General features: G+C 48.5%; 1 protein-coding gene across 1 annotated transcript in view; it reads right to left on the minus strand.

The window, feature by feature from the left end:
* Nucleotides 1–21,298, minus strand: part of MPHOSPH8 (M-phase phosphoprotein 8) — a 67,138-nt gene that overhangs the window by 5,170 nt on the left and 40,670 nt on the right. The window contains exons 8-12 of the mRNA XM_073583069.1: nt 17,217–17,357; nt 15,891–15,977; nt 14,713–14,864; nt 6,706–6,860; nt 951–1,078 (exon numbers count right to left, since the gene is read on the minus strand). Coding sequence (XP_073439170.1) covers nt 951–1,078; nt 6,706–6,860; nt 14,713–14,864; nt 15,891–15,977; nt 17,217–17,357 — 663 coding nt within the window. The remainder of the gene's footprint in view (nt 1–950; nt 1,079–6,705; nt 6,861–14,712; nt 14,865–15,890; nt 15,978–17,216; nt 17,358–21,298) is intronic.

Consider the following 21,298-nt stretch of genomic DNA (forward strand, 5'->3'; position numbering starts at 1 on the left):
CTCTGTTTAATCACTTCATTCTTATCCAGGTATTGACATACATGTTGTTTAATAATTTGTTCAAAGATCTTTCCTGATATAGAAGTCAGACTCACCGGCCTATAGTTGCCTGGGTCCACCTTCTTCCCCTTTTTGAAGATAGGAACAACATTTGCTCTTCTCCAGTCTTCTGGGACTTCTTTTGATGCATTCCGTGCGCAAGCGTACGCATGTGTTTTTTGATGCCTTTGGGCAGACCAAAAAATGCAACATGTTGCGTCCAGCGCGTCTAGACGCACACCTGGAAAAAACGCATGCGCACGAAAACGCAGACGAACGCAAGACCATGCGTACGCTATGTTAAACATAGGTACGCATGAGCATGGATGCGCACGATGCGCTTGGCACAAAAACGCTAATGTGAAACCAGCCTTACACAAGTAGCTTTTCCTATACACATGTATCTCTTCAGGTGGACAACCACATTTTGGGATAAATTTCTCTGGTCTTCAACAAAAAGCCGGATAACACAGGATGTGCCAAATTTATTAAGAGACAGTCGCTTATTAATAAACTTGGTTTGCATCTGTCCATACACCAGAAAACCCAATCTATGCCAGCAACGGGCTGATGTACCGTTTTTGAGTTGCAATGTACTCCATGACAGGCATTATAGTAAATTTGTGTCAGTGATTGGCCACGTTGCTTTTGACATGCTCAATTGTTAGCAACGTGTCAAACACAGAGAAGGTTTGCAGAACATTGCGATAAATTTAGAACATTTTTTGGCACAAAAGAGGGGCACAAAGACTGATAACGTTCTACCTGTGTGGGGGCAGGGAACACAGACCTCACAGGAGGACGAAAATTTCTGCACAAATTCCAGAAAACTATATCCCCGCGCTCAACAACTCCCCGACAGACATCTATACAGAATACGATTCAGACTTAGATTTTTAGCATTCACCTACCAGAAACACCGGGAGCTGGAATTTGTCATTTAGCACAACAGCCTGGACGCTGCACGGCCCACAGAGCCGAACCACAACTTCCGTACCAAAGAAGTTTGCATGAAAAACAAACAAAAGAATTCCAGATTCTGAAAAACAAATGGCAAAAAAATATATATATTTTTTCAATTACAGGTACAAAAATCAAAGATCTTAGAGTATTACCAATACATGTCTCTATGTAATGTCCTCCGACCTCCTCTGCTTCATCCCCTATACCTCCCAATGTTATACATCTGAGGCCGAGCAATAACTCTGGGCTCCGGAAAGGTTGTGAAGCTGCAGCGTTAAAAAGGCAAACACTATGTACAATTACCCAGTGTATGCGCTCCTTCATGTGCTCAGTGATGGCTGCGTACGAGCTCCTTCATGGGCTCAGTGATGGCCGTGTATGCGCTCCTTCATGGGCTCAGCGATGGCCGTGTATGCGCTCCTTCATGGGCTCAGCGATGGCCGCGTATGGGATGTGCTCCTTCATGGGCTCAGCGATGGCCGCGTATGGGATGGGCTCCTCCATGGGCTCAGCGATGGCCGCGTATGGGATGGGCTCCTCCATGGGCTCAGCGATGGCCGCGTATGGGATGGGCTCCTCCATGGGCTCAGCGATGGCCGCGTATGGGATGGGCTCCTCCATGGGCTCAGCGATGGCCGCGTATGGGATGGGCTCCTCCATGGGCTCAGCGATGGCCGCGTATGGGATGGGCTCCTCCATGGGCTCAGCGATGGCCGCGTATGAGCTCCTCCATGGGCTCAGCGATGGCCGCGTATGAGCTCCTCCATGGGCTCAGCGATGGCCGCGTATGAGCTCCTCCATGGGCTCAGCGATGGCCGCGTATGAGCTCCTCCATGGGCTCAGCGATGGCCGAGTATGAGCTCCTCCATGGGCTCAGCGATGGCCGCGTATGAGCTCCTCCATGGGCTCAGCGATGGCCGCGTATGAGCTCCTCCATGGGCTCAGCGATGGCCGCGTATGAGCTCCTCCATGGGCTCAGCGATGGCCGCGTATGAGCTCCTCCATGGGCTCAGCGATGGCCGCGTATGAGCTCATTCATGGGCTCAGCGATGGCCGCGTATGAGCTCCTTCATGGGCTCAGCGATGGCCGAGTATGAGCTCCTTCATGGGCTCAGCGATGGCCGCGTATGAGCTCCTCCATGGGCTCAGCGATGGCCGCGTATGAGCTCCTCCATGGGCTCAGCGATGGCCGCGTATGAGCTCCTCCATGGGCTCAGCGATGGCCGCGTATGAGCTCCTTCATGGGCTCAGCGATGGCCGCGTATGAGCTCCTTCATGGGCTCAGCGATGGCCGCGTATGAGCTCCTTCATGGGCTCCGCGATGGCCGCGTATGAGCTCCTTCATGGGCTCCGCGATGGCCGCGTATGAGCTCCTCCATGGGCTCCGCGATGGCCGCGTATGAGCTCCTCCATGGGCTCAGCGATGGCCGCGTATGAGCTCCTCCATGGGCTCAGCGATGGCCGCGTATGAGCTCCTCCATGGGCTCAGCGATGGCCGCGTATGAGCTCCTCCATGGGCTCAGCGATGGCCGCGTATGAGCTCCTCCATGGGCTCAGCGATGGCCGCGTATGAGCTCCTCCATGGGCTCAGCGATGGCCGCGTATGAGCTCCTTCATGGGCTCAGCGATGGCCGCGTATGAGCTCCTTCATGGGCTCAGCGATTGCCGCGTATGAGCTCCTTCATGGGCTCAGCGATGGCCGCGTATGAGCTCCTTCATGGGCTCAGCGATGGCCGCGTATGAGCTCCTCCATGGGCTCAGCGATGGCCGCGTATGAGCTCCTCCATGGGCTCAGCGATGGCCGCGTATGAGCTCCTCCATGGGCTCAGCGATGGCCGCGTATGAGCTCCTCCATGGGCTCAGCGATGGCCGCGTATGAGCTCCTTCATGGGCTCAGCGATGGCCGCGTATGAGCTCCTTCATGGGCTCAGCGATGGCCGCGTATGAGCTCCTTCATGGGCTCAGCGATGGCCGCGTATGAGCTCCTTCATGGGCTCCGCGATGGCCGCGTATGAGCTCCTTCATGGGCTCCGCGATGGCCGCGTATGAGCTCCTTCATGGGCTCCGCGATGGCCGCGTATGAGCTCCTTCATGGGCTCCGCGATGGCCGCGTATGAGCTCCTTCATGGGCTCAGTGATGGCCGTGTATGAGCTCAGTGTATAGTACAGACCAAAAGTTTGGACACACCTTCTCATTCAAAAAGTTTTCGTTATCTTCATGACTATGAAAATTGTAGATTCACTCTGAAGGCATCAAAACTATGAATTAAAACCCTGCTGTTCTGTTCGTTTCCACTATACACTTGTACTGCTTCTGTCATTTTTGACCGGACCTATTAAAATGCTGTTTTAGCTACTTAAAAAAATTTTTTGAATACATGTTGCATTATTATACTGTATGTGAACATGGTTGGTCATTATAAAAAAAAAAAAAAAATAATACGTAAAAAACTCAATTTTTTTTAATTTATTTTGTGTTTATAAAGGTTACAAGGGCTTATTGAATTCTGCACAGAAATTACAAATTTGAACTTAACTAACTAAAACAACAACTACTGCTACTACTATAACTAACTATAACTAAAATAAACTATAGTATAAAATGCATGCAAACTTTTTGGAAAAAAAATAGTAAAAATAAAAAAAAAAATACAAAAAATACAAAACTGAATTTATTTATTTTTAGAGGAAAAGCAGGGTAAATAACATACAGAGAAAAAAAAATGCACAGAACTGTACTTAAAGCCAATGCATATGGTTTGTACTGAAAGCATGTGCAAATCTGCACCTAAAGCAACTGTTTACTTCATAAACAATAGTAGATGCAATAAGTAGTCTCAAAAGAAATTATAACTCATTTGTTTTACTCAAAAAATGCCTGAAATTAGCATAAAATGCTATTCGTTCATTTTTGACAGGAACAGTACAGGGCAGCACGGTGGCTCAGTGGTTAGCGCTGCAGCCTTGCAGCGCTGGAGTCCTGGGTTCGAATCCCACCAAGGACAACTTCTGCAAGGAGTTTGTATGTTCTCCCCGTGTTTGCGTGGGTTTCCTCCGGGCACTCCGGTTTCCTCCCACACTCCAAAGACATACTGATAGGGAATTTAGATTGTGAGCCCCATCAGGGAGAGTGATGATAATATGTTCAAACTGTAAAGCGCTGCGGAATATGTTAGCGCTATATAAAAATAAAGATTATTATTTATTAACAGTACAAGTGTAAAAAAAAATGTGACGCAAAAACTAAACCCAAAAAAAAAAAAAAAAGTACCCTTAGAAAGAACCCCTCAAATTAGGAAAATAGAAGTAACCACAAGTTTCAGAATCACATAAGGAATTTTTTGAAAAATATCAAAGTTCAAAAACGGTCATTTTTGACCGAACAGAACAAAAGGACGCCCAGGACAGGCATTGCTCGCCTTCAGTAACACATCAACATCAATTGATAGTTGGAATAAATAGACTGCATTCATCACCGCATCTTCTTAAGGTGCAGGCTTTATTTTCAAGTGTAGGGGTGTGCAGTATGAGATTCTGCAGAACAGTATGAGATTCTGCGGAACAGTATGAGGCTCTGCCCCCCCTAGGTTTGATCCTGGCTATGCCCATGGTGTGAATGTAGCCTGAGGATCTAGGCTTTGTCTTAGCTGAGAAGTCCTAGTGATATATATATATATACATACATACATACATACATACATACATACTGTGGTGCAGTGACCGCTGTGTCCGCTAGGGGGCGCTGTGTGGGTGTCCCAGGACAGTCGTATAAGCATTTCCATTGCCCTGATAGGTGTAGGATACTGAAAGATCATAATGATCAGCAGAGGTACTGCTGAGTAGTACGTTCTGTTATAGTGTGTCAGGGAAGCCTGTGTGTGGCTGTGTGCAATAGGACCTTGGGTGAGGTCATAGCCATGTGATCACCTGTGGGTGTGGTTATGGACCATATAAGGTACCTGAGGTCTGGTCACATATGGTGAATGCAGAGACCCGATTGGTCCGTTTGGAAGGTCTCGTGTGGCTTCCTGCTTGACAGCACGTCTGGACTCTGGGACTAATGGCGAAGTGTGCCTGACAGTTCCCAGGGAGAGGGAATGAACATTAGCAGTGTAAAACAGCATGCAAGGTAACCCGGAGACGGGACTGCTACTGAGAGACTGTATAGCCTGCTGGCTAGATGAAGCACAGCCTGTGTGACTAGGAGGGCTAAAGGGGAGCAGAGCTCCAGTGTGAAGATAACTTGCCGTCTGCTATAACACTGTTACATATCGTGATTGGTTTATGATAATGAATAAACCTCATGGACTGTGATATGGCTTTATGGAAACCTGTGCCGGACGTGATTATTCGCTGCCAAACGAGTGTCCCCCAACCCTGAGTGACAGCGCTACCTCACAATACATACATACATACATACATACATACATACATACATACATACACACACACAGTACAGACCAAAAGTTTGGATACACCTTCTCATTCAAAGTTTTCTTTAATTTTCATTACTATGAAAATTGTAGATTCACTCTGAAGTCATCAAAGCTATGAATTGACACATGTGGAATTATATAATTAACAAAAAAGTGTGAAAGAACTGAAAATACTGCATGTCTTATATTCTAGGTTCTTCAAAGTAGCCACCTTTTGCTTTGATTACTGCTTTGCACACTCTTGGCATTCTCTTGATGAGCTTCAAGAGGTAGTCACCGGAAATGGTTTTCACTTCACAGGTGTGCCCTGTCAGGTTTAATAAGTGGGATTTCTTGCCTTATAAATGGGGTTGGGAACAGGAGGAGAATATAGGGTTTTTTTTTTATTGGGCCGAAACATTTCGACCAAGAAGGGGCTCTTCAAAGTAGTGGACAACCTCTTTAAGATGCACTCAGATAAGGTAGGAAAAACCTGGTGACCAATTCCCTTTAAGTAGCTTGATTTTGGTGGAGTGTTCATTTGGTTGACAACTCGTGCTCCCCCCCCAAAATGCAAGACTGGGGTGTGATGGCTTGCCATGGCAGCCAAGACCCTGATGAAGGTCCCGGTCCCCAGTCACTACCATCTTGTTGTTTTAACCACACTACAAACGTGTTGAAATCAACACCCCCCCCCCCAAAAAAAAAACAAAAAAAAACCACTGTTGAAATTGTGGGGTTTTTTTCACCTCCCTTGGAGTTTTGTTTTTCCCCATCAAAATTACATATCGGAAAGTAATTGGTGCAATTCAAAACTAAAATGTGTCCCAAAAATAAGCCCTCATTCTGCATGGTCAATGGAGAAAATAAAGGGGAACAGGAGGAAGAGCCAAAAAGCACAAAAATGAGCAAAATAGTGCATAAATTTGCCAAAGTTAAACCAAATGGCAAATCACAAACTGACTCCATTCTGCAGGAATATAATAAAGCTAATACTAAGAATAGTAATGGTGGGTGAGGGACATCAATGCTCTATTTTAAGTATCGTAGCTGTATGTGACCAAAACTATGTATATTGCGTACATGCGGTGATCATCCACTCGCGCTGTGAATAAAGTGGAATCCTGACCGTGGGCACATTACACAAGGTCACCATTCATCAGTTTACACAGAGTGACTGCAAATTTTATTTTTCAGCCCAGAAAAGCTCTATAAAGCAAATCTACATACCATTGTTACAATCGTGAGGACATTGGGAATATATACAGGAAAGGATAATGAACGTTACCTTCTGGTATGTTAAACGGAGGCTTGTAATTGAAATCTAAAGAAAAATCTGGTCCCTCACAAAGTCTGTGACAAGAAATTGGAAAAATGGGCTCGAGTAACACAAGACGGGCCTCAAAGTAATCCTTTATCGCATCTTCCACCACTCTGGAGAGCCTGGCAAGAGAGGTTTTTACGTTAAGACCTAAATTTTATGTTAACCAGTCACAATATTCATTGGCATAAAATGTCAACTAAATCTGTTCATTGAAATTAACTGTACAAGAGAAGACGACAATTGTGGCCAATTCTATCACGTATCCAGATGTAGTAAATATATGACCATACAGGAAGCCCCCACACTGCGCACGAGCACAGGGAACACAACACGAGGGAGATTTATCAAGCGAAACGTGCCAATATTCTGGTGCAACCTGCGCCAAAAACAGGATTTTTGGGTTGCTTACCGTAAAATCTGTTTCTCGGAGCCTTCATTGGGGGACACAGAGACCATGGGTGTATGCTGCTGCCACTAGGAGGCTGACACTATGCACAAAAAAAGGTTAGCTCCTCCTCCGCCGTATACACCCCACCGACCGGCAGGAAATTCCTCAGTTAGTGAGAAAGCAGTAGGAGAAGTAACGGAATAGATTGAAAACAGAACGAACAACTCAACTGTAACCAATCGACAAACATAAGAACAGGAGTTGTAGAACATGGGAGGGTGCGGTGTCCCCCAATGAAGGCTCCGAGAAACAGATTTTACGGTAAGCAACCCAAAAAATCCTGTTTTCTCGTTCGCCTTATTGGGGGACAAACAAGACCATGGGACGTCCCAAAGCAGTCCCTGGGGTGGGAAACAAACTTCCATCAGGCCAGTGGACTCACCACCGCGGCCTGCAGAATCCTTCTACCTAGGCTGGCGTCCGCCGAAGCGTAGGTGTGGACCCTGTAGAATTTCACAAAGTGTGAACCGAAGACCACGTTGCAGCTTTGCAAAGCTGCAGCGCGGAAGCTCTGTGGCGCACCGCCCAGGAGGCACCCACCGCCCGGGTAGAGTGCGCTCTGATCCCTGAAGGAGCTGCACGATGCTTGACCCGGTATGCCTCCAAAATTGCCGATCTGATCCAGCAAGCAATAGTGGCCTTTGAGGCTGGGTGACCTTTCCTTGCACCGTCTGGAATGATAAACAGAGAGTCTGACTTCCGCAAGGAAGATGTCCTGGCTAGATAGACTCTCAATGCCCTGACCAGGTCCAGCTTGTTCAAGGATCGCTCCCGAGGATGAGCTGGGCTCGGGCAGAAGGATGGCAGAACAATGTCCTCATTGAGGTGAAACGAAGATACCACCTTCAGAAGGAAAGAGGGCGGAGGCAGCAGAACTACCTTGTCCTGATGAAGTACCAAAAAGGGAGAGCGGCAAGAAAGGGCCGCTAATTCCGACACACGTCGGATGGAAGTAATGGCCACCAGAAAGGCCACCTTCCAAGAAAGGAGGGCAAGGGAAACATCCCTGAGAGGTTCAAAAGGAGGACCTTGCAGAACCCCAAGAACGAAATTAAGATCCCAAGGATCCACGGGCGCTCGGTACAGAGGAACCGTGTGAGCCACACCCTGAAGAAAGGTTTTGACCTGGGGCCGGGAGGTCAGCGTCTTCTGAAATAAAATGGACAGTGCCGAAACTTGACCCTTCAAGGAACTGAGAGCAAGCCCCGCATCCAGCCCTGTCTGAAGAAACGCCAGAACAGAAGGAAGCGAAAAAACCATGGCCGCGATGTCATTGGCCTCACACCAGGAGAAATAGGCTTTCCAAGTACGGTAATAGATCTTGGAAGAGGAAGGCTTTCTGGCGCAGATCATGGTATGAATCACTCGATCAGAGAATCCTGCCCGTTTCAAAACCTCGGTCTCAACAGCCACGCCGTTAAATTGAGCGACCGAGAATTGGGGTGGCAAATCGGGCCTTGCGACAGCAGATCTGCCCTGTCGGGAAGCTTCCAGGGGGCGTCCGCGAGAAGGTTGACAATGTCCGCGAACCAAGACCTTCTGGGCCAATTCGGGGCGATGAGGACGACTGGAATCCCTTCTGCCTTGATTTTCTTCAACAGCTTGGGAAGAAGAAGCAGGGGAGGGAACAGGTAGGGGAGCTCGAACTGTGACCAAGGAACGGCCAGAGCGTTGGCGCCCACTGCCAGGGGGTCCCGAGACCTGGACACGAATTGTGGTACCTTCCTTTTGAGGCGAGACGCCATGAGGTCTACGTCCAGGGTTCCCCACCGACGGCAGAGCAGATGAAACACCTCCGGATGTAGGGACCATTCCCCTGCCGCGAGACCCTCACAGCTTAGAAAATCGGCGGCCCAGTTGTCCACGCCGGGAATGTGAACCGCGGAAATTATTGGAACAAAGGTCTCTGCCCATTGAAGAATTCTGGACACTTCCGCCAGGGCTGAGACACTCCGTGTCCCCCCTTGTCGGTTGATATACGCCACCGCTGTGGCATTGTCTGTTTGAATCCTGACAGGCAGGCCCTTGAGGCGCCGTTCCCAGTGGACGAGAGCCAGAAGGATCGCTCGTATCTCTAGGACATTGATCTGCAGAGCTGATTCCCGAGTCGACCATCGACCCTGAACAGTGTGATTGCGGAACACTGCACCCCAGCCGATGAGGCTGGCGTCCGTTGTGACAATCTGGGAAGAAAGGACCGCCCCAAGAGAATGAGGTGAGACGTCAACCACCAGTTGAGAGACCGCTTGATCCGGCATGAAAGACGAACCGGACGATCCAGAGACAGAGCCGACCTGTTCCACCTGGACAAAATGGCCTGCTGGAGGGGCCTGGCGTGAAACTGGGCAAAGGGAACTGCCTCTATTGCTGCCACCATCTTCCCCAGAATCCTCATGGCTGTCCTGAGAGATGAAAACCGTGCGATCTGTAGTGATTGGACGCCCTGCTGCAGGGAAAGAATCTTGTCTTGTGGGAGAAATACCCTTGACCGACGAGTGTCGAAAAGAAGGCCCAGAAACACAAGGCGTTTAGTAGGGATCAGACAGGACTTTTTCCGGTTGACGATCCACCCAAAACTGGACAGGGTGTCTAGAACGATCGCCACACTTAGGCGGGCCTGATGAAAGGAGGGAGCCTTGATCAGAATATCGTCGAGATACGGAAAAAGAACAAGACCTCTGATCCTCAACAAGGCCATCAACGCCGCCATAATCTTCGTGAAGACCCTGGGAGCGGTGGCGAGCCCGAAAGGGAGCGCGACGAACTGATAATGTTCGTGGTGAATCGCAAACCACAGGAACTTCGGATGTCCGGGAAATATGGACACGTGTAGATAGGCATCTTGGATGTCTATGGAACACATGAATTCCTGCTCCTCCATGGAGGCAATCACCGAGCGAACCGACTCCATCCGGAAGTGGCGGAGGCGAACTCTCTTGTTGAGTAACTTGAGATCCAAGATGGGTCGAACCGCCCCGTCCTTTTTCGGCACCACAAACAGGTTTGAATAAAACCCTGTGAATCGTTCCGATTCGGGAACGGGCACAATCACCCCGGAGCTGAGGAGAGAGGCGATGGCCGAACCGAACCCCGGGATCAAGGCAGGATCCCGTGGCGGACGGGATTGGAAGAAGCGATCCCGTGGAAGAGAAACGAACTCTATTTTGTATCCTGTCGATACAACCTCTCTGACCCAAGCGTCCTCTACTGAGGCGAACCAGACGTCGCTGAAGAAAAGAAGTCGACCTCCCAATTGGAAGGGACCCACGAAAGACCGATGATAGTCATGCGGACGTAGACCGTCCAGATCTAGATCTGGGTGGTCTTCCCTGGGAAGAGTGGGACCACCAGGACGGAGTGGGCCTGAAGGAGACCTTCTTTCTTTCCTGACGTGCTTGTGGCCTTTGCTGGTTGGAAGGGTTTTCCGCCGCATTGAAACGGCGGAAAGACCGAAAGGGACGGAACTGACGCCTTGGAGGAGGTCTGCGAGGCTTGGATTGGGGGAGAAGAGAACTCGTACCTCCGGTAGCGTCCTTAATAATCTGGTCCAATTGGGACCCAAAGAGACGCACTCCTTGAAAAGGCAGATTAGTCAGAGACTTTTTAGAGGACAAGTCCGCCTGCCAGGCCTTGAGCCAAATTGTACGTCGGATTGCCACGATGTTGCTTTACGCCTGAACCGCGCAAGATGCGGCATCCAAGGAAGCAGAAAGCAGATAATCCCCCGCATGGGAAATCTGATTGGCGAGATCGGCCAAATGCTCCGGTTGTGCCTTATCCAGAATGCCCTGCCGAAGGTCCTCTGCCCAAGCGGATATAGCCTTTGCTGCCCAAGATGAAGCAAAGACTGGACATACCGCCGCAGGTGCCGCCTCGAAGGCAGACTTGCTAGGGATTCTATGATTCTGTCATTAGAATCTTTTAGAGACGCTACACCCGACAGCGGAAGAACAGTATTATTAGAGAGTCTGGATACGGGAAGGTCCACTGAAGGAGAAGCGGCCCAGTTGTCCGTGAGCTCTTTAGCGAACGGATACAGCACGCCGAGACGCTTTCCTCTTTGAAAGCGTCTAGTCGGATCTTCCCTTTCCTTGGTAAAAATCTTCCCAAACTCGGAATGAAAGGGAAACACCCTGGAAGGTGTTTCCGCCCGTCTGAAAGAAACCTCCTGATCTGAGGATTTCGCAGGGGCGTCAGTGATGTCGAAGGTATGGTGAATCGCGGCAATGAGGTTCTGCACCGTAACCTTCATGTTCACATCCTGATCCGAATCCAGCTCTAAGACCCCTTCAGATTCCGAAAGCGCTTCACCTGACTCGGGAGAGGAGGCCCGAGAGGGAGACTGCTGGGGAGTATGGGGTGAGGTAGGGCGAGGAGAGGACTCCGCCTGGAGATCCTGCCTGGGTCTCTTGCGACTGACACTGGCTGGCTCAGATGGGATGTCCTGGGACGTGCTAGGTCCCGCAGAAGCTCCCAAGGGCAACTTATCCAGAACGGCTACTAGGGACTGAGACACCTTGGTGAGGTCTGCCACCGACCGTGATAGGGAGGAGGCCCAACCCAGCAAGGGGGGCTCACTCACCCCTGGGGCTATGGATGGCTCCTGAGCGGCGTCGGGCTGGATTGGATTGCTACAGTCCAGGCAGAGGGGAGAGGACTGACCTGAGGGAAGTTTGCGGTTGCACGAAGAACATGCGAAGAACTTGACTAGGGTGCAGGGGAGGGCCGAAGAGCGGGTACAATCAGCCTTAGGGATAGACATTGTGAAAAACCTGAGGTAGTGCCCGAAGGTTGGGGGACAGAGGGCGGAGAAGGGTCAGTCTGCCGTGCAGAGCTACTCACGGTCCGGTGTCCCCAAAAGCGATGCTGCTCGACCTGTCCGGGGATGCAGATCTGGGAGAAGTCCAGCTGGCCGTCCCAAAGAGGCAAAAAGCTGCTTGCAGAAACTGCTCAGGGGCTGGGGAGCCTCTCCAGCTGCGTCCGGCTGGCAGGCTGTGAAGATGGCGCCTGCCTGTGGAAAAGCGCGGGTCCCGGGGAAGGGCGGAGCTCCTCGCAGGGTTAATAATTGCTGCCCTCTAGCCATAATATGCTGGGCAGGAGAGGGAAAGGCGGGGGGAGGGCCTGGGGAGAGCGGGAGTGAAGCCCGCTTAGTAGAAAGGGGCGGGGGGCGTGGCCGCGACACTGCGGTAGGCCCGAACACAAGCCGGGGCCCAAATTAGTTGCGGCGGCCGCCTGTCAGCAGGGGGTCGGCGCGGAAGACGCGTCGCAACACCGGGCCGCTTCCCTGCCCAGAACTGCCCGACTCCAGCGCTACCCCTGCCGAGATGGAAAAAAAAAGGGGGGGGGGGGGGGGAAGCGCAGAACGAGGCCCGTGAAGACCCGGGGCCTGCATGGATGCGGTCACCGTGGGGGGATGCGGGGCGTGCAGGGACCCTAACGTGGTCCCCCTGGCGACCGCTCCAAGAGAAAACGCCGGGGGAAGACTGACATACCTTACAATAAAGGTACCTGAAAATCCCACGCTGTCTGTCTCTATGAAATCCGCGCCTCATCCAACCTTCAGGCTCTGGTAGGCGAGAGGGTGGGAGGCGGAGGGCAAGGACCGTCCGTGCGGCTGGCACCTACTTGTGCGAGGCTCCTGGTCCTGGGCCCTGCTCCGGAGACCTATGAGGATACGGGGTGGCAGTACACGCCGTACTCATAGTCTCTTTGTGGGAGTACGGATGTGACTGTTCACTCCGTATCCCTCCGGAACCTGCAAGGAAACGACGCACACTGAGGTAGATATGGGTCTAATAAAAGACCCGTGTCCACCTCCTACTGACAGTAAGCTAAACTGGGGAATTTCCTGCCGGTCGGTGGGGTGTATACGGTGGAGGAGGAGCTAACCTTTTTTTGTGCATAGTGTCAGCCTCCTAGTGGCAGCAGCATACACCCATGGTCTCTGTGTCCCCCAATAAGGCAAACGAGAAAACCTGACTGTCCTGACTTACACTGCGTTTTAGACACTTTGTGGGCCCCGTCCAGTAAAGGAGTGTGGCCTCACCGAGAGGGACGTGGCTTAGTTGAAAAGTGGCATGATTTATTGTGTAACATCGTACGCTTCTTGCCCAGTTGTAGTTGAAAGATGCGGCAAGTAGATAATTACCTGTATTCGCAATCTGGTCCGCTAGATCGGCCAATTCATCCGGTGAGGCCGTAGTTAAAACACCCTGCCTAAAGAGCTTTCCCCAGGCAGACAGACTTGGCTACCCATGTGGAAACAAAGGCGGGACAAAAAGAGGCGCCGGCAGCCTCGAGAGCGGACTTGGCAAGGACCTCAATCTAACTGTCCACGGCCGGGGACTCTTGTCTATTTTTTGAGGAGATTGAGACCAAAAGGATATAGGATATCCAACTGCTTTCTACCTGGGAAGCGCTTTTCCAGGTGTTCCCAATGCTATTCCCTCAAAGTGATCTGGGAGCAGGAGTGGGGGCACTCTTCCTCCTTAATATTGAAGGTCTGACTGACGGCCAATATGAGGCTTTCAACCATATCCTGAAGTTCGGAGGATTGGTCTGTATCGGGATCAGAGTCCGACTGGGAATCAAATTCAAACCTCGGGGACACCTTAGGAAGGAGTGGGACACTCAGGGCATCACGGAAGCTGTAGATGGGGAAACGGGAGCCATATAATGAGCTGCAGCGAGTCTGGTTCTTGGACATTATCCTTGTCCTGCCACGTTGAGGGTGACGGACTGGTGAATGCGATTCGTCCAGAGGAACGATCTGAACACTGGTGGCGGCTGAAAGGTTAGGTAAACCATGGTTACTAGTGATGAGCGAGTGTACTTGTTGCTCAGGTGATCTCCGAGTATTTTGGCGTGCTCGGAGATTTACTTTCTGCCGCCTCAGCTGCATGATTTATGGCTGCTAGACAGCCTGAATACACGTGGGAATTCCCTAACAAACAGGCATTCCTCACATGTATTCAGCCTGTGCATCGACAAAAACTAAATCTCCAAGCACGCTGAAATACTCCCCCTAACGTTGAAATAATGTCCATAAAATATAAAACTTGTTATTGAAAAAAAAAAAAAAAAACGAAAAAAAACCCCACGTGATCTGTATGAATACAGTTAATTATTCTAATGATGGCAGGATCATACACGATAAACACTTTACCTTGTGTCTCCTCCACTTCCTCATAAGCTGTAAGCTGTGAGCAGGGTCCGGACTGTTCTACTTAATTTACTATAATCTCTGGAGGCAGATTCTCAGGTTGATCTATGTCCGGCCCATAGATCTTAACAGCTCATTTACATACAAGAAAAACGTGGATTTCTCTGGAATAAGACATCGGATCGCAGATATCACTTTATTCAGCTTCCCATGACCAACATGCCCACATAGGCGGCTTAGGAGGGATGATCCTCCTGACAGATACCCTTTAAAGCTGTAACAGGGCTCGGCCAACAGCTAACCTTGTATTGTCAGCCTAAATCTCTGCGTAATCGTGTGAACAACAGAACATAATACTCACTTTTGCAAATGGCCATTTAGTAACTCAAAGACCATATTGTCACTTTGTTTTGCGAACTGTAATGCATTGTTCTGGTGCTTTGTCAGTATATTGCAATCAGCGCCATGTTCAATCAGGAGTCGCACGGTATCAACATTTCCTTTTTTACAGGCCTGAAGAGAAGAAAATAGAACTATTTTGTTATAATTGGACTTTCAGTACTAGGACACAGGGTCTCGTGTATACTCTTCATGGTTACAGTGTTATACCAGGAGCTTATGCAATGTTCACAGGTAGAAGACCAGAAAACATTACCTTGACACATAATCGTCAGGCATCTTTACCTAGAACTCGGCAATGCGCTGTTGAAATGGAGCGTCAATTAAAGGGGCGGTTCCCTTTCAATAGCAGTTAGACCCTGGCTGCACAGGCTATTAAGAATCAAGCCACGCTGTATTCGCCTTGTCCGGGTCCACCAGTGAGTCTCACCGCTGCTCCAGGTGTCTGGCTTTGGTGCTGATGTCCAGTCGACAGCCAATTGGTGAGCTCAGCGGCCCTGAGCATGGTGTTCCTATGTAGGTGGAACGTAGCGCTCACAGATTGGGTGCAGCGCTGTTCACGTGACGTCAGCGCCGCAGCCAAAGCCAGGCAGTGGACCCGGGGAAGGAGAGTACAGCGCAGTTTATTTTGATATAGTCTACAGCCACGAATTAAGTTTTAATGAAAGACACAACCCCTTTAACCCACAGTTAAGGAAGTGGAGAAATTATAAATGTATTTCAGACATTTGCAGGAGGTAGAAACAGAGGAATGACACAATGCACAGTTCAATAAAAGATGTTCCTGAATTGTTCTCACCTCATTAGGAAACACAAGTATGTACTAATATAATAGTTCAGGAGACAGGTCAGTGAAAAAAATAATAACTCATCTGATGAAAACACATCAGAGATCTACAGACTGGGAAAAGTGGATGATGGTAACACTAAAGGATTCCTGGCTCGAGCCATGGGAAGAAAAAAAAAAAAAAAAGTTAGGAATAGATGTGCTAAGGTTTTCCTAAAGTTACACTCTCTCCGTCATGAAAAGTTTACACACACAAAGGCCTGAATGAAGACCCAAGAGGTAGCAGGATCACAAACATCAGGTAAGGAGGACAAAAACACTATAGTGGGGTCACAAGAGAAGTCTCCAGATACCTTCATAAGAGCCGTTTCTCCAGTTGTTTGCTGCATATTCACAAAAGCACCGGCTTCCAACAGCAGAGCCACGGTGGTCAGGTAATTCTACAGGAAGACAGAGGAAAGAGTTTCTTTATTATGACGCCCACTTCAGGCTTTTCTTTCCCCCCTCTTCTTCCTGGGGACTGGTGGTGCTCGCGCTCTTCTGCTGTCCATCTCCTTTGTTATGTGAACGTGTCATATCTTAAAGGGAATCTGTCACAAGAACGCGCTGAACCTGCAGTGTGGTTAGTACGCAGGTTAACAGTTTTCTGAACCTGCCTGGGGCCCGAACTTGGAGGCCTGAAGGGTTCGGCTTCCGGTATCCGCTCTGTGTATAGAGAATGAGACTGACAGCTCTCCGCACTGTAGACGTGACCTGGGCAGAGGCTTCTGAATTCCCGGAAGGAGCAGTCAGCGACCATTCTGTGCTGGGAATGACCGGCGCCGGACACAACAGGCAGGTAAGTTGCAGTTACCTGACTGTTAGCTTACATTTTTTTTGTATAAAGTCCCGAAAATTCCCTTTAATAACCCGATTGGTCACCTCCGGAGTCGTTATATCGCTTGTGCACAACCTTGTGTGTCTACAGGATACGCGGATATAAAGGATACACCCTCGACCCCATCTACGACCCGGAGCGTGAGATATGGAAACTGGGACTCTGCTAATATGCTATAATATTCTCTTTTCCTTCCTTCTGATGGTTTGGTTAAGTTCATGTATACTATATAAACACCGACATATTGAACTAAACTCCTGAGGAAGCCGGTTTCCGGCGATACACACGCGGACACCTCTTCCCTCACAGCCAGTTTGCTTCCCTATACCTTGCAATTTACTTAATTGATGTCTTTGTTTTTTTGGTACCTCTCATCAACATCTTGCACTACTGAGCATTTTCATGTTTAGGGAGATCAAATAACTTTATATTTACAGGATATTTTGGATTCTATGTACAATAAGTACATTAAAAAGGCGAGACCCACACACTGGGCATTCTCTTGGGTTGGGACTATCCTATGATTGCAGCACTCCAGTCTGTGCCGGTTGTAATTGCCTTTAATAATTTTATTGGATGCCATTTATGTGTATTCTCATGAACTTCTAATTGGGATGCACATTTTTTGTATAGTTTATCCTCTCTCAGTCATAGGCCTTTCTCAGCCGATACAGCAGCCCTATGTAAGTACAATATTCAGTAGAAGCACACAGCAGCGATGCTGCAGATGTAAGAGCAGCAGTGATTATTTCCTGTATTAATGCGTCAATGCTACACCGGTATATGACCAAACAGTACACACTTTTTCGGTTGCATGAATTAGAGCAGTTGTCCCGTTTCTCTGCCTGGCATTGATTTTGGCTCCCTTCTTTATCAGAAGCCTCAGAATGTCGTCCTGCCCTGCAGCCGCAGCCATCATGACTAGAGTCATCCCACTTGAATCCTGCAATGAAAAGACAAAATGGAAATAAATTAACCAAATCCACCCACTCACAAATTCACAAGGAGAAAAAAAAAAAAAAAAAGTGGAAGTGGCATTCAGGAGGCATAAGCGGTACCTAAAAGGAAGCAATACAGATTTGTGTCTACTCCGTATGCTGCCCTGGAAGCTCCGTGCATACAGATTTACCATGTAGACAAGGCAGGACTTCATTATTTTCAGTATCACACATGAAACCAACTACAGACACGGCCAAATAACTTTCTACTTGCCGTAAAACCCTTTTCATGTCAAATACATTGGGGAGCACAAGAACGTGGGTATAGGTCTTACCACTAGGAAGCAAGCTGGATCCACCTAGTGGACAGTATTCAGCTCAGTTTAGTACCGAAAAACCAACTCAGCAGGGGGGGGGGGGGCACATATCACACAGAGGCCTTCAGCAATAAAAGCTCAAAACTGGCATCAGTAGAAGCCTGAGGGAATCTTGAAAAATCGTACAAAGATGTGGACAGAGGTGCAAGTAGCAACTTTGCAGACCTGAGAAGTAAGAGGACTGATGCCAGACCGACTAGAAGGCCTCAACTGCTATTGTGGAATGAGCGATAACCCAACAGCACTCAGATTAACCTTAACTTTGTATGTTCCCACATCAGCCAGCCTGACCAACTTGGAAAACGTCTTTTTGGAGGCCAAAAAGTCTTTGCATGGCCCATCGGGCATCACAAAGAATAGGAAGGCCGGCAGGTTTCTGCAACAGAAAGGGAGACTAGATCCAGATGATGGAGAGAACACTCCCATGTATTTGCAGGAGATAGGCAAAAGGAGAAGGCAAAGTCCTCATTGATACGGAAAACCAAAAGGATGGCATTGGGCATAAGACCGCCTTGTCACGATTGAGAACAAGAAGGGGAACTCTGGAAGAGAAGGCAGCAATCTCACCCAACATATGGAGATGATTACCACCAGAAATGCCACTCCCCATTAAAAAAAACAAAAAAAAAAAAAACTTTGCGGAGATACTAAGGAGGAAGTCCTCTGAAGCACAAACAGAACAAGGTTGGATTTTCAAAAGGTTTCACAGGATATTTGTAAGAATCAGCACAATGAGCCACCTCTTGTTGGAAAAACTTAAGTTTGAAAGAAGCCAGTGTTTGCTGAAATTGGATGGGCAGGGCAGAAATTTGCTCCTTCAAGGGGACATGGCCTAGTCCTGTGTCCAGATTCGATTGAAGTAAAAGAATCCTAGGAACGGAGAGAAACAAAAAGCAATGGATGAAAATGCTACTGCTCACACCAGCTAAGGTAGGACCTCCATGTAAAGTGGCAAGTCTACATAGATTAAAGTTTACGAGCCTTGACCATGGTATGGACAACAGAGTTAGAAAGACCCTTAGATCTCTGAACTTCAGCTTCAAGAGACACTCTGTTAAACATAGATGAAATAAAGTGGGTAGAACAGAAGACCAAGTGAAAGAAGGTAGTAAGGGGTTATGGCACGTCTGCAACCAAGCGTATGAGGTCAAAGTACCATGCCTAGCAAGGTCAGCCTGTTGTGTCAGGACTGCAAGAACTCCAGGTAGAACAGTAAAAGAAGAGAAACGGTTGAACAGAGAGAACTCTGTTTAGTGTCTCAAGACCTGGCAACATAAGATGAGACCTTGTGGGTGGGACAGGATGCAAAAACTTAAAACTTCAAAGTCGGAGGTGCCCCAGCAAAGACAGAGTTGGCTGAAAACTTTTATGAGAAGAAGCCATTTTTTCTGGAACAACACTTTTGCGGCTGATAAAAGCCTTTGGCCCAGTTTTCCCATGTAAAAAATATGGAACACAGAGCACTAACATGAAGCGTCACCATGTGAAGAATCCTAGTGGCTTCCTTCCAGGCCAAGTGATTCAGGTAGCTCAGGGTTTTTGAGTCGTCTTTAGGACAAGGGAGGACCAGTGGGAGAAAGACTTTAAAACAAAAATTGCTTGGTTCAAGGTTGAAATGTGCTTTTTTATTCCACAATTGTTGCAGTAATTTGATTTGTTTACTATGGAATGCTGAAGTATGGGTTAGAGGAGGGAAAGGGTGTTTAGGTTTCTCGTGATGCAATATACGTTTTGATAGAAAGCAATTTGGATTCTTATCTTTTTATTACTGTCGTGAATCTTCATTTTAATTTTTTTTATCATGGAAAAATCTGTGAAGTTTTAGTAATAAAATAAATAAAAGCAGGAGAAAAGGAGGAGGACATGTGTCCAGGTGTTTTCTCCTTGGCAAGAAGATCATTAACCTGTTCCCGACCGCCCACAGTAGATAAACGTTGGCGCTTGCTGGGCTTTGTGCAGTGCCGACGTTTATCTACTGTCGGCGGTTTTGCGCCCCCCGGGACCCCCACATACCTTCCAACGCGGGGATCCCGGTGCGCAATGCATGCTGGGCCCCCCGACGTAATCCAGACCTGATTGGTTCAGGTCCCGATGACGTCAGCGTCACAGCAGCCAATGGGAGCGATCGCTGGGAAAGCTGCTTGTTTCCCGGCGATCTTCCTCATTGTAACGCGGCTTCTCCCTCTGATCTAACACTGACAGCTGATCAGAGGTGAAGCAGCGTTATTGTGTGACTAGATCGCTGCCTGGCACAGCTGATCGCTGCCTGGCACACACATTGTGTGTCACACAGTAACGCTGCTTCACCTCTGATCAGCTGTCATTGTGAGATCAGAGGAGAAGTCGCGTTATTATGTGCCAGGCAGCGATCTTGTCACATAGTAACGCTGTTTCTCCTCTGATCTCACACTGACAGATGATCAGAGGTGAAGTGGCGTTACTATGAGTCAGATCGCAGGGCAGCGATCTTGTGACAAAAATAAAAAAAAAAGTAAAAAAAAAAAAATGCAGGGGCTAGGGTTAGGGCTAGGATTAAGGTTATGGGTGTGTTGGTGTTAGGTTTGTGGTTAGGGTTATGGTTAGGGCTGAGATTAGGGTTAGGGGTGTGTTGGGGTTAGGGTTGGAATTAGAATTGGGGGTTTCCACTGTTTAGGTACATCAGGGGCTCTGTAAATGCAATATGACGCCCGCAGACCATTCCATCAAAGTCTGCATTTCAGAACGTCACTACTTCCCTTCCGAGCCCCACCGTGTGCCCAAACAGTAGTTTTCTCCCACATATGGGGTACCAGCGTACTCAGGACAAATTGGACAACAACTCTTAGGGTCCAATTTCTCCCGTTACCCTTGTGAACATAAAAATTGGGGGCTAAAAGATCATTTTTGTGGAAAAAAAAATGATTTTTTTATTTTCACGCCTCTACATTATAAACTTTACTGAAACACTTGGGGGTTCAAAGTGCTCACCACACATCTAGATAAGTTCCTTGGGGGGTCTAGTTTCCAAAATGGGGTCACTTGTGTGGGGTTTCCACTGTTTAGGTACATCAGGGGCTCTGCAAACGCGACATGACACCCACAGACCATTCCATCAAAGTCTGCATTTCAGAACGTCACTACTTCCCTTCCGAGCCCCACCGTGTGCCCAAACAGTAGTTTTCTCCAACATATGGCGTACCAGCATACTCAGGACAAATTGGACAACAACTCTTAGGGTCCAATTTCTCCTGTTACCCTTGTGAAAATAAAAATTGGGGGCTAAAAGATCATTTTTGTGGAAAAAAAATGATTTTTTTATTTTCACGCCTCTACATTATAAACTTTACTGAAACACTTGGGGGTTCAAAGTGCTCACCACACATCTAGATAAGTCCCTGGGGGGGTCTAATTTCCAAAATGGGGTCACTTGTGGGGGGTTTCCACTGTCTAGGTACATCAGGGGCTCTCCAAATGCGACATGGCATCCGATCTCAATTCCAGCCAATTCTGCATTGAAAAAGTCAAACGGCACTCCGTCCGTTCTGAGCTCTGCCGTGTGCTCAAACAGTGGTTTAGCCCCACATACGGGG

The sequence above is a fragment of the Dendrobates tinctorius genome, unplaced genomic scaffold (assembly GCF_039654945.1).
Source record: "Dendrobates tinctorius isolate UK_male_01 unplaced genomic scaffold, ASM3965494v1 ptg000075l, whole genome shotgun sequence".
Lineage (NCBI taxonomy): Eukaryota > Metazoa > Chordata > Amphibia > Anura > Dendrobatidae > Dendrobates > Dendrobates tinctorius.